This window comes from Cyanistes caeruleus, chromosome 13, assembly GCF_971803275.1.
Source record: "Cyanistes caeruleus chromosome 13, bCyaCae1.hap1.1, whole genome shotgun sequence".
In the NCBI taxonomy this organism is placed as follows: Eukaryota; Metazoa; Chordata; class Aves; order Passeriformes; family Paridae; genus Cyanistes; species Cyanistes caeruleus.
In genome coordinates, this window is record NC_141713.1 from 3,405,037 (window position 1) to 3,417,657 (window position 12,621).

The 12,621-nt window shown below is 39.9% G+C and overlaps 1 protein-coding gene across 11 annotated transcripts in view; it reads right to left on the reverse strand.

Annotated features, from left to right (window-relative positions):
- MEF2A (myocyte enhancer factor 2A) overlaps positions 1-12,621 on the reverse strand; it is an 81,988-nt gene that overhangs the window by 18,568 nt on the left and 50,799 nt on the right. For 4 of the 11 annotated variants that reach the window (XM_086849581.1, XM_086849576.1, XM_086849583.1 and 1 more), the window contains exons 4-6: positions 7,769-7,900; positions 4,455-4,674; positions 4,205-4,264 (exon numbers count right to left, since the gene is read on the reverse strand). In XM_086849581.1, the coding sequence (XP_086705707.1) occupies positions 4,205-4,264; positions 4,455-4,674; positions 7,769-7,900 (412 nt within the window). Of the gene's footprint in view, positions 1-4,204; positions 4,265-4,454; positions 4,675-7,553; positions 7,704-7,768; positions 7,901-12,621 lie in introns of all 11 variants that reach the window. The other 7 variants (XM_086849578.1, XM_086849575.1, XM_086849580.1 and 4 more) reach the window with 3 other exon arrangements.

Genomic DNA, 12,621 nt, shown 5'->3' on the forward strand with positions numbered 1-12,621 from the left:
ATCTGACTAGGGAAAGCCTACCTGGGACTGATCCTCCCTGTCACACTGAAGAGGAAGCACAGACCTGAAACGGCACCAGGAGTGCAAAGCCCGAAGTAGGAACATGCTCAGGGTTTATTTACAGCTGCTTTTTTAAGGTGGTCCCTCCCACAGGGCCAAAGACTGTATCTGATGCAGGTTAAGAGGCTGGCACGGGGACATTATGTAAACGTCAGAGTGGGGTAGAGGCAGAAAGCTGCTTTCTTAAGGAAGAGGCTGATAGCATCAATGCAGAACATTTGCCTTAAACTGCAAGAGGTGTTTTTCAGGAGTCAGTTGGATACTCCTACTGGGGTGTCTCTCATTTCACAAACCAAACAAGACTAGAAAGGTGTGCACAGGGAGCCTTTCTGTTATTGAAGCCTCTGGTGCACTCTAGACTGCAGCAGATTCAGACTTGTGCAAAACCAAGCTCAGAGATTCTTTTATCCTCACACACAAAAAGCTCCCCCCATCAGCCAAGCCTTCAAGACAAAGGGAACACCATTTACACCTTTACAGGTGTGGCTATTCCCAGTTCTGTCTTGATCCCTTTCTGGCAACTGCAAGCAGTTTTACAGGTGTGTGCAAGCTGTAAGTGGCACCTCTGCAAAATCCCTCCTCAGGCCAGGATAAAAGACCACACAGGATCTAGACTGAAGTAGATATCCAACAGCTCACAAGACACAGCTTTTCCAACAGATACAGCCTTCAGTTCTGCTCCAAAGAAAATCAGTATTCCTGAGGTTATTTCACATTCTCAGAACCTGAAGATTAGTGAGGACATTAGAGAAGGTACAGCTCTGGAACAAAGAGCAGAAATTCAGTACCCAAGCAGACGAGGTCTTTTTTATCCATTCTCCTGATGGTAAAAATGTAAGAGGAAAGACAATTTCAATTTCTCTTTTCCAAAAAATTAACTGTTTCTATAATCGCATTACTGACCAGAAGGGCTATTTCACTGACACAGAAATGTGCAGACAGAAATTACTGTGTCTTTGTGAAATCAAAAACAGCCTCCACTTGCAAAAATTCCTTAAGAATCCCCTGGGACTGGGAAGAGCTTAGGTCTCAAGGTTTATGGTTTTCATGCAGCCTTGGCAATGAAAACCAGCTCAGGTCCTTGGCGCGGCTCTGGCTCAACACCACAAGTGCAAGGCTTGGAAGAAAAAGTAGAGACAGAGTAACTGTGGTGGCATTTCTGAGCTTTCCTGATTCTCAGAGTCCTCAAGGATGGCACAAGGACACTGCAAGTGCATTTCACTGGCACCCTGTGCATTTCACTGGCACCCTGTGGATGATTCATGCGATGATAACAATCTATTGGAACACAGCAAAGCAGAACTCATGGCAAACTGGAATATCCATCCATCCATCCATCCATCCATCCATCCATCCAGTCCTAAACCAAAGAAACTCTCCCCTATATCTGGGCTCGTGAGGCTCTACTGTGCCAAGTGTTCTCCACATCCTGGTGATAGGAGACTCCTGGAGCACCTTTGATGCCCATCACAAATTGAACAAGGTTTAACATTGACCAGGAGCAACAAGATCATCGATGTTCTAGCCCAGAAACATTTCATCTAATTAACAGAAAAAATAAATGAGCTCTAGAGCAAACTCCATTATAATGCTGGACATTTTTTCCCTCTCAAAACTGGTATATTTGCCAAGTAAAAATTTTCAGCAAATGTTTTTTATGTGGTGGGTAGAATTTTAAAAATATTACAAAATGAAAATGCTTTTTCAGAGTTATGACAGCTGCATGTGAAGTAAGCTCTCAGTATTATAAAGTGATCACAAAATTTTCTGTTCTGGATATAAAAAACCACCTACCAATCTTTGCTACAACATGCAGATATTTTTACTCAAAGTTATTTTCCACAGAAAAACTGTTAAGTTGGCAGATTGACTGCTAAAGCAAATCATTTCCATTCCAATCAAGTTACACAGGACTTGAGAAAAAGACTCATGTGAACTCAGTATGAGCCATTTTATGCAACATCTTTGTTTGAACTGGGTCCCAAATAAGCAATCTAACCTTTACTTGTTTGTTACTAAGAGATACAGGCATTTAAGTGTCTTTCAAGGAAATGAGAACAAAATCTCAGATACACAAGAACTTCATAACATTGAAGAAGATTAGTTTTTCCTTGATTTATTTATTTGTAAGAGAATATCTGGGAATATGGATATGCCAGTACTCCATCTTTACCTCTGACATCACTCCTATAAAGTGTGAGCTGCAAATCTGGCACGTGACCTTTCACTACATCCATAGGAAAATTCCCCATTCCTAAGAAGTTAAAAAATAACCTGGAAGCTAAAAGAAGAAAATAGATTTTTTAAAAGTGAATTCTACAATAAATGTAGCAAGAAACTAAAACCATTATTGTCTGCAGACATAATTAACAAGAGATACATTTCAACAGCAGCTGTCAAGCTCAAGTTGACAGCAGATTTAGTCAATCTGGTTACGTATGATTTCTTGATTGTGGCTGTAACTGAGAAGGTTCCTGTGCACCTGTCAGTAGTTAAAAGTTTTTATGCCATGACTTACAGCAAGTGGAGCTCTGACAACTCCTCTGATTTAGCATTCTGGTGTTAACCAGGTATTTGAGTTTCACTAGAGGTACTTAAAGATGTTCCCCTGTTCTTGTACAGTCACAACTCTCACTTGCATGACAAACCTTTCTAGAAGTGAGTGGGTATATGTATAACATCTTGGGTGTGATGTTCTGCAAAGTAAGAGATAAGTGATGCATTTTGACTTTTTACATAAACTATTAATAAATGCAAGGAGGCAAACATTTTACTGCATTAAATATGTTCCCCAGGCTGCTGTAACTGGGCATTTCTAGAGTTTGATACCCTATGGCAAGCACTGTAACCACTGTTTTATTTGCTTATTGAAGCAAGGAGTCGTCAATCTGAAGTTGCTCTTAATAAAACCTGATTTGGGAAAAGAGGCCTGAAACAGCCTGATGATAAAGTTATTTAGTCTGACTTTAAAAATTCTATGGAAATCAACATCTGACCTCTACAGTTTCTAAAAACAGTCATCTTTTTTCAACTGAGGAAGTTTCCTCCATTTAAAATCTTGCCTACCTGATGGAAACCACTCTTTAATATTTCATATCTTTGCTGCACATAGCCAAGGAATGGATAAAGAGTGGAAAGTCAATCCTGTGCTTTCAGCCTTGGAGAGTTGCAACATTTTTTATTCATCAATTCAATTGCCTGACTTGATGTTCAAAGAACTTTTTCCCAGCTGCCACACTAAGTAGCCAGTGGGCAAACACTGAAAGGTCAACAGTTGCTTCTCTAATTCCAGGCTATGAACACTTCCCAAGGGGGGTTAGGTGTGTTTGCAAATCTGACCTTCAGCCAGCACGACTTCCAGTGGCAAGGAGGAACGTGACCAAAGTGGGTGAGCTGTCATTTATTTTATCTGTCTGTGGCACGACACATTTCAGTGGCTGCCTGCCCCTCTATCAGAGTGCTAAAATTTGTTCAGGAGACAAAATACTACTGAAATGAAAAAGTGCTATCATATATTTTTACTGAAAGCCAAAAAATACTGTGGATTTGATTTTTGGCAAGATATCTATTTTGTTTTCAAAAGAAATTCTGATCATCATCCAAAACTAAGCCGTATCTTTAGCTATCAGTTTCCAAGATTTATTGCTTTCTTCATATCATTGCTAGAAAATGATTAGCAAGATACACATGGCAATACAAACAATACGGTCTGTATTTGCTTCATTCTGATTGGCACCACAACCAGCATCAAACATCCAGATCCTGCAAATACTGAAGTTGAGAACTGAGCTGAGTTGCCTTTAGTGCAGTAATTCAGATTTGGCAAACATAAGATGTTTTTAGAATGCTGTAATTATACCTGTAGAGAAACACAAAAGCAGCAGCAGCAGCACACTACTACTGAAAGCTACTAAAATAAAAAAGGCAAATATTACTGAAGTGGAAAGGGCACAGCAGTAGAAAGTTAAATGCCTGATAATAATTTATAAAACTTGACAATAACAGTGCAGCTAAAATAATTACAACCTTTGTTCTTCCACAGCCACTTTTTCCAAAGAGTCAAAATAAAAAATTGCTTTTGAATAACTGAGAAACTGAAACCACAAGACTATTTTTTATAACAAAGTCACAATACTGCACTTACCCACTGGACTGGTACCAGCTCCATTTGGCACTGAGAGATCAGTTGTCCCCAGCATTCCACCTAACCAAAATAAGCCAGAGCATTAAACCGACTTGTTCCGTTAGGGTCCCATGTAATTCTGTACATCAAAACTTCAGCTGTGCAAATGCACTGAAACCACTGAGAACCTGTAACTTGGGAGGGTTTTTGTGGGTTCTGACAGAAGATGCCAGGGGGTGTGGGGGGAAGGGGCAGCAGCAGCAGAGCTCACCTGCGTTGCCGGCGCTGGGCGGTCTCTGCGGCGCCCCGGGGGACACGTTGCGGTGCAGGGTGCTCTGGGGTGGGGACAGCATGGTCGTGTCCGTGAGTGAGGAGCTGGCAGCCAGGGATGGGGACACCAGGGAGCTCCCTGGGTTGCTGTAGGTTAAAGTGTTGGGATTGGACACTGGAACCGTCACCGACATGGAGAAGTTCTGGGCGGGCAAGCCGGGCTGCGGGACAGAAAACGAGGAACAACAAGACAACACCATTAGCATTAACTGTGTTTGCAGAAATAGCACATTAGAAAATGTCTCAGTTATAGCAGTTTGTTGGTTTTTATTAAAGTTAATTCTGTTAGTTTTTAAACTCTATTAAGCATACAGTTTTAAAATATCCATTTGTTGTAAAGTATTGTGTTAAATTCTTATACATCACATAATTACAGATCCAAAGAATTTACTCAAGCTTCGCGAATATGTAAAGTTCAAACAGAGAAAACTGAAAGTATTCATATGAATTCACAAGCTCATAAATACAACAAATTTAACAGTTAATTTGGATTATTACAAAGCAATGACAAGCTAAACATGTCTACAAATCAATGAACTGTTGTACCTTCAAAATGTAGCATAAACATGCACGTTACAAACAGTTATCACACAAAAAAGAACAAGTTAGTAAAAACATTTTCTAGTAATAACTTTGTCAATATATTGCTACTAATCTCTAAGACTTTGTTTTTCAACAGACTAGAAAAATAAACAAATCTTTAGGAAATCACAAAGTTCAATAATTTGAATTTAAACATTTCAGTTCCCCAAACCCCTGCTTGAATAACCACTTCATCTTTTTTGCAAACCTACTTTTTTTAATTCTAGTTTTGACAACATTATTTAAAAGGCAACTGTTTTTCTGCAGTATATATGTTTGTTATTCAACAGCTATTGAATCAAAAGCTCAGCTGCCTGCCCATCTATGGTACTCATTTGGTCATGACTAACTTCTTTGGCCTTTGTCTCATTCCTATCCTTTGACAGTGATGGGTTTCTGAAACAAAAGGGACTATTTTTTATTTATTTTTTTTTTCTCAACTCCCATAATTACTGGAAACAAAACCATGACAGGTACAATTTAAGGGCAAAAGCCCAGTAGAGCATTTACTGACAGAACAGAGAGGTGATAGTTGTGATTAGGAGGTTAAAGGCAGATGACCAACACAAATGACCTAGGAAGTACACTTTAAAGAATGCAACTTCATCATGTGCAGCTTAAAAATCATTTAGAATGATACTTCTGCATGAAAAATCAGGTAATACAAGAAATGTAACAATAAATGTACTAATTAAAAAAGCAGAATATATTCTCTACCAGAAACAAAATCTCTTACTAGTGAGAGCCAACAACAATGTCCCTACTGAAGCATTCTAAGAATAATCATCAATTTTTGGCACAGATGGAAGGAAAAAGTAATGAAGCAGAACAACACAAAGCTAGCAAATCATTCACAGTATCTAACCAATGACAAGCCCTACTAGTGCTTGTTTTCAGGGGAAACTACTTGAAACTACTCGGTATCTACCAAAACCAGGGTGTTTTCACACAGCACGCTGTCAAGCAGCTCAAACTAAACTGGAAATACCTGAAGTACGCTGAACACACTGCTAGGAAGTGACAGCTAGGACATTTTTTCTGTAGGCTTCTCAATACAGAACCAATAAGTGACAGCCTCCCCCCACACCTTACAATAAAGGCTGTCTCTGCCCATCTATGGTGCTCATTTGGTTATGACTGAATTCTTCATGCTTTGTCTCATTCCTATCCTTTGACAGCAACGAGTGCTCAAGAACAAGAGAAACTGTGTTCTTATACAGCCCCAGAAGTATTGAAAACAGAAACATAATTGGTCAAATTTGAGTTAGAAATACAGAGCTGTAGAACTGAAAAATAATGTTGCCCTTTTTATTTACACTGATCTTCACACATTTAGGCTGTTCACCAAAAACCCATTTAGCTGTTGTTGTGGTAGTGTTGTTATCAGTGAGAGATGAGGCCTGAAGATGTCTCAACACAGAAATGTCAGATAGGAAAATCTTCAAAACAAAGAAAACCCAAAATATATTGGCTTGATTCAAGCATAAAGTGCTAACACAAGTGATGCTGGGTGTCAAGGACTGTCAGTTTGCTGCTCAGTCCCCAGAGATCTCTTATGCTCTGAACGATTAAATGGTTTCCAATATCTGCAGTTATTGGAGATACTACTCAAGTGCCCCAGGGTCTGTGCAGATTAACCCACCATCTCCTTTAACTGCTGCAAGATTTGCATTCTTAAAATATTCAAAGGCTGTAGCAGTGCCCTGGTATTAGTTTTCTTAGAAAAAACTTAGTAATACTCAACACTAGCTGGTTTTTGTAGGTGGAAATTAAATGTCATCATGAACACCTCCACAAAAAACATGCAACATTTCCACTCCTTTTATCCCCAAACTGAAGTTCTGGAGCCAAGTGACTTATGGCTGCACACTGGGTTGGCACATGGGAGAAAATTTTCAAACATCTTTCAGTGTCCAAGGAAGTATCTCTTGGAATTTCAGAAGGAGCAATCTTTTGTGGCTCTCATTGTGCAGCAGTCTTGATTTTAAATACCTAAATAACTTTCTATATCCAGACTTGAGCAAAATAAATTCTACTGGTTAGATGACAGAATTAATCCAATTCTATCTGCCTGCTTGTCACATACTGTAAAATCCTGATCACCAGATATATGAAGGCCCACAAAATGTAAATAAATGGTCCTACATCCCACAACAAAAACCTATCTTGCTAAATATTTTTAGGTAGGATTAGGTAATTGAGTAGGCTCCTGAAATTTTGTAATGTCTTGTGTCCCAAAGGTATGAAAAACTGGGAGTACAAAACCAAAACTGGAGATGATTCTTCTTATTCTTTACAATAAAATGTATTTTAACAAGACCAGGTATCACAATTTCATTGTTCCTCAGAAGTATTTTTCCCTTCTCAAGCCATTACATCCTCTTGCTTTGAAGTGATTTTCAGTGGTAAGCAAACACCATGAAAATTCTCATGCATGTAAGAGAAGCACAAACCATACTTTAGTACTCACTGCGATTTTATGATTCCGCATCATATTATCAAACTCTTCATTAATTTTTTTATATTTTTCTTCTGTATGTGGCGTGAGCACATATGAAGTGTCAGGGTCCGGGCTGTCGCACCCTCTGTGTTCCTTCTTGTTCAGAGCCTAAATAATGAAGTTAATAAAAAGGATCAACAAATAAAAAGTAGAGATAAAATAAAAGTACTTACAGGGCCTCGCTTGAAAATAAAATCACTATCTTCATTTAGTTTGCTGAATCTGTCCTCCGATAGCGGACTGTGCTCAAAGTAATCGTCAGCATCAGGGCTCTCACAACCATTAAGGCCTTTCTTTCTTAAGGTCTGAAATACAATTGGAAAATTCACATACAAATCATACTAACTTGCCAAGAAGTTCTGTACACTACTGAATCATTCAGAGCCCCTGAAACTACATTAAACTTTCACAGACAAAAGTCACTGTGCAACAGACAGAATCAGTCTTTCAAGATAGTGGCAAAGTAAACAAAGAGAAAAGGTTCACCCAGGTGCCATCTCACAGGTAACTTCCCCCTATAACCACTTCATCTCCCCAGCATTGCATGCAAAACCATTTGTAGACACTGGCTGATGGAGTGAAGTTGTCTGACAAGGCACATTCAAGCCTGTGGCAAAGGAGTTAATGTATTCACTGGTAATTAAAAGCCAGTTTACTGGATCTTTAATGAATTGATTTTAGCATCCCAATTTTAATATTCACATTTTAAAGAGCATACAGTTATACTCTGACAAACATAGTGGCAAAGATTTTTGATCCAATAAACAACTGCAGGACATTAATATCTGTAACACTCGGTCTCAGTAGTTGATAAAGGCAGGATCTTCCTGCACTTCTGTCATCCTGCACGATAACAAGAACGGCAAAAAGAAATTACATAATCCCTCTCTAAAATGACTTGGTTTGCTAAATATAAGCTTTTTCAGAGTCCTTTAGACTAACTTTATGGAGCTACTTCCTGTTTTCTGCTGGAGAACTCACATCAACATCCCCTGGAAAAAAAAAAGCAAGCTTGTCTACAATCCAACCATTAAAGAAAGGATGTGAAACTATAGGTCTCGTGACCAAATTACAAGATATATTTATATCTCTTGTTTTTCACCCTATTACACAATCAGAACCTTTTCTCTGCAAGTTCTAATTTATAACAAAACAATATTTAAAACATTACCTGTGGAAAAATCTTTAATGTTTCCGAAAAAAAGTTTCAAGAGGAAAGCAATACAAATTTTAAACAGATTTATGTTATCTGTACACAAGGCAGCAGAAGGACTATACAGGCATAAGGGAGTTGTGTACTTCCTTTTTGTCAGAAATTATCTATATTCCATGAATTTTACATTAAAACCTCTAAAGATCAGAAATCTGCAAGCTGACGTTTCCAGCACCATAAAAAAAACCCCATGTTTTCCTACAGAAGCAATTTCCATAACACACTGAAATTCTGACTTAAAAAACAAAATATTTTCGCTCATAGTATTCACCAGCATTTTTTTACTGTCAACTGATTTTTAGTACAATAAAAAGTACACACAACTTCCTCAGTATTCATGTATATGCAAAATGCTGCTTATTTCTGCTTTAGTTTTAAAGCAGGAATTGAAAATCCAACTCGCAGCCTGAAATTCTTTAGTATCACAGTTCACCATAAGCTGCAATTCCTTCTCAAGTTTCCTGGCTTGCTCCGTGTATCCCACACAGTATCTGGAACTCCCACAAAAATGTAATCACTAAATCAGCATATGGGGAAAACAGGTGTAGGCTCCTCCAGCACCTGTCACGGCTCTGATGCTGCTGCTCCAACCAATCAGCTGCACACGTAAATGCACTTGGCCATACAAGGCCCGGCTGCTCGGCCTCTCAAGGTCGGAGCCTGTTATCCCTCTCGCAGCCCTTCCTAACAAGTCAGCCTGCCAGTCTGCTACACTTTGATATCAGCAGGGAAAATGTTAACGCTGGCTAATCTGGATTACACTTAACCCCTGCAGCCCACGGCGCTCTGGAAATAGAACCCAAATGTCGGCGTCAGCGCGCAGTGCCCAGGACACGATTACAGAGCTTGCAAGACATGCACCGAGTGCAGCTCCTGTGATAAACACGCTGAGGCAACTGAAGTCTTGCAGCAAGGGAGTTTCAGCAGAGCTCCTTTCAGTAGTTTAAAACAATCCAGCGAAAGCTTTTAAGCGTAATGCTGCCAGTTCATCTCCCCGGAACGGTCTGCAAATCATCCTCCAACTTAAACAAAAAGGAAGAGATTTAAATATAAAAATGCCTTCTTCCTCTCGGTGACTGCGTGTCATTTTTGCTAACAATAGGGTTAACTCTGCTTTGACTCATGAGGAAGGAAAATGCCTCCGTATCTCCCGTTTCAGGCTCTGGAAACCGTCACTCCAGATGGGGTTCCTGTCATTGTGGAGGGATTTAAGCACAGTTCCCTGTCACAGATAATACGGCTGGGTCCGACAGCCAGAGCTCTGCCTCCTTATCACCAAAACACCAAGTGCCACTTTGAGGACCTGACCATAAAAAGCCTGCGAACTTTTATCAGTGCCCAGTAACACAATAGTAAAACATTCCTGCCCACGGAATGCTGCGAGCTGTTCGCACGGGCAGGCGCAGCCGAGCCGAGCCAGCCCCGCCGCAGCCCGGCACAGGCGCCGCTCCAGGGCAAACAAGGAGGGCCACGGTCACCGGGAACCTGGGAATCGCTCCGTGGGGACACAGGAAAGCCAAACTCCATAAACAAGGGCTGACTCCGCCCTCCAGATGCTCCAGCGCTACAATCTGTTGTTTCTCCAAATAATGTAAATAACTCGGCTGAGAGATTTCCAATATACTTTGAGATTGTTCAGAGGAAAAAATGCTATTTGGTGAGACCAAGTAATTTGTATAACACGACAAGAGTTTTATTTCTCTGCTGTAATACACAAGCTAGTTGAGAACAAAATCATAGTATTTGCAGTGGAGACTAATAAATATAAGGCGTAATTTTTTCTTACTAGAGCAAGAGGGGAAAAGAACATTAAATTTCAGGTTTTGTTATTGGATGCTCACTCCAATTACCTTCTGGTGTGAAGTCTTGTTTTCCAGATCATGTAAGGGAATGTGTAGCCCTTTCAGTAAATCTGTGTTACTTTCCACTTCCTCTAAGACTTAGCCAAAATTACTGGAAATTGTTCCAACTTGTTTGCCAATGCGCTTTATTGTGCCCCAGTAACTGAGATTGTGCAGCTTTGATCTCAGACTGCACTAACTGATGAGAGAAAAATACTGTTTTTACTCAGAAAATAATGCTAAATATTTACAATGCAAGTTTGAAATATTTTTTTAAAAGAATGAAGGAAACACAACAATACTTTTCTGTGACACACAAAGTCACTACACAAGTGTTCCAGACAGCTCTGGTCATGTAGACATTGCAGAATGACCCAGGAGCTGTAAACTGCTGCTGTTCCTCTATTAAGTCTAGTATTGATTTATTTTGATTTGAATGGCAGAGCTTAAAAAACAATGCATGAGAACGGCTGGACCAGCTATGATGGGTTTAAATATTGCAGTCAAGCACATGGTACAAGAGCCCCAATATTTTCCTGAACTTCCCCACACATATGCAAAGTAATTTTTAATTGCACTTTGCAATTAAAATTAGCATTTTGCTAATTTAAGAAAAAATTCATGCCTTGGCAAGAAGCATCTAAGGAACAGAAGAAGGGCTTCTTGCAAAACAACAACAGAAAGGAATAATTGGCTTCTCTCTACGATTCAATATAAATTTTACTGAAACCAGTAACACAAATAGCATATAAAAGCAGAATAAAGTCATTTATTGATTGATCCTTGAGGAAGCAGAGCTGATACTCGACCATCTCAGTGTAATTATCCTAGCACAAGCTTCCTTCCACAAAATCCAAGAGATGCACATGGAAGGCAGGAGCCTGAAGCTGCTGAGCCCCCATGGCAGGAGATGAGGCCACCACCTTCCCCAGGCTTGTTTCAGCCCTGCCACAGAGCTGCTCCCAGGGGCTCCCAGGGGCTGCTCAGAGGCAGCTCAGAACCAGGAACTCTGAGCCAATAAACACAGATGGGTCACTGCTCCCAAAGATGAAGTGACAACCCCCAACTGGTCCCCTCCCATCCAGACCCCGGGCTTTATATCCCACTCCAAAAGGACACGTTGCTAATGATTAAAGAGCACAATCAGCGTGTTTTGTGCTCTGATCAGCGAGTTTGGTTAAAAAGCCAAGAGTTCTGATACTGTGATCTGGGCTCCTTACCAGCCCTGGCAGAACTGTAAAGAACTTGATTATGTTCATTGTCACGTCAGGAAATGATATTTTTCTGCCTTAAAGCAAGAATGTAGGATGACCTCATGTGTAAAAAGTGTTATAAAGTGTAAAAGAAGTGTCAGGTCATTCAAAACACTCAGTGTTTGGTTTCTTGTAATATTACACAAAAAGGAAATGGTAGTTGCTGTCAAAGCTACCATGTATCATGTTAACAGCTCTATTTTTGCACTTACTATTGGAGCTGGCCAGAGAGGATTTTTGTTGGTATTTCATCCCAAATCACTGGGAAAACCATGTCCAAAATTTGACTATGACTGAAATGAAAAGTGATTTCCCTTGGAAAAGGCAAACCTTTCACTTAAATCCTGTGGCTAGTTCTGCTTCTGCTCTTGCAATCAGAGCATGGAAAAGCTGCGAAGCAACACAAATTTGGAGTAAATATGTTTTAAATATCGTAACTTTCTAACGTGTAAATATTCTTCAGGCCTGAAGTAATGGAAAAGCCCTACTAGTACTGCTAAGTATTACTGGTGCTCTGGTAGGCCCCCTCCACCATGGCTATCAAAAGGATAAATGATTAAAGTTTCCTGATGCTCTGGAGATACCATGCAATAATGGAGAGTATTTTTTTCTTCCTAAAATAACAAAAATTTCTCCTTGTCCATTCTTTATTTAACTTATTTTTGCTGGTTTATACTCAGCTGTAGCAGGAATAGGTGGGCTGCCAACGTGTGGGCTGA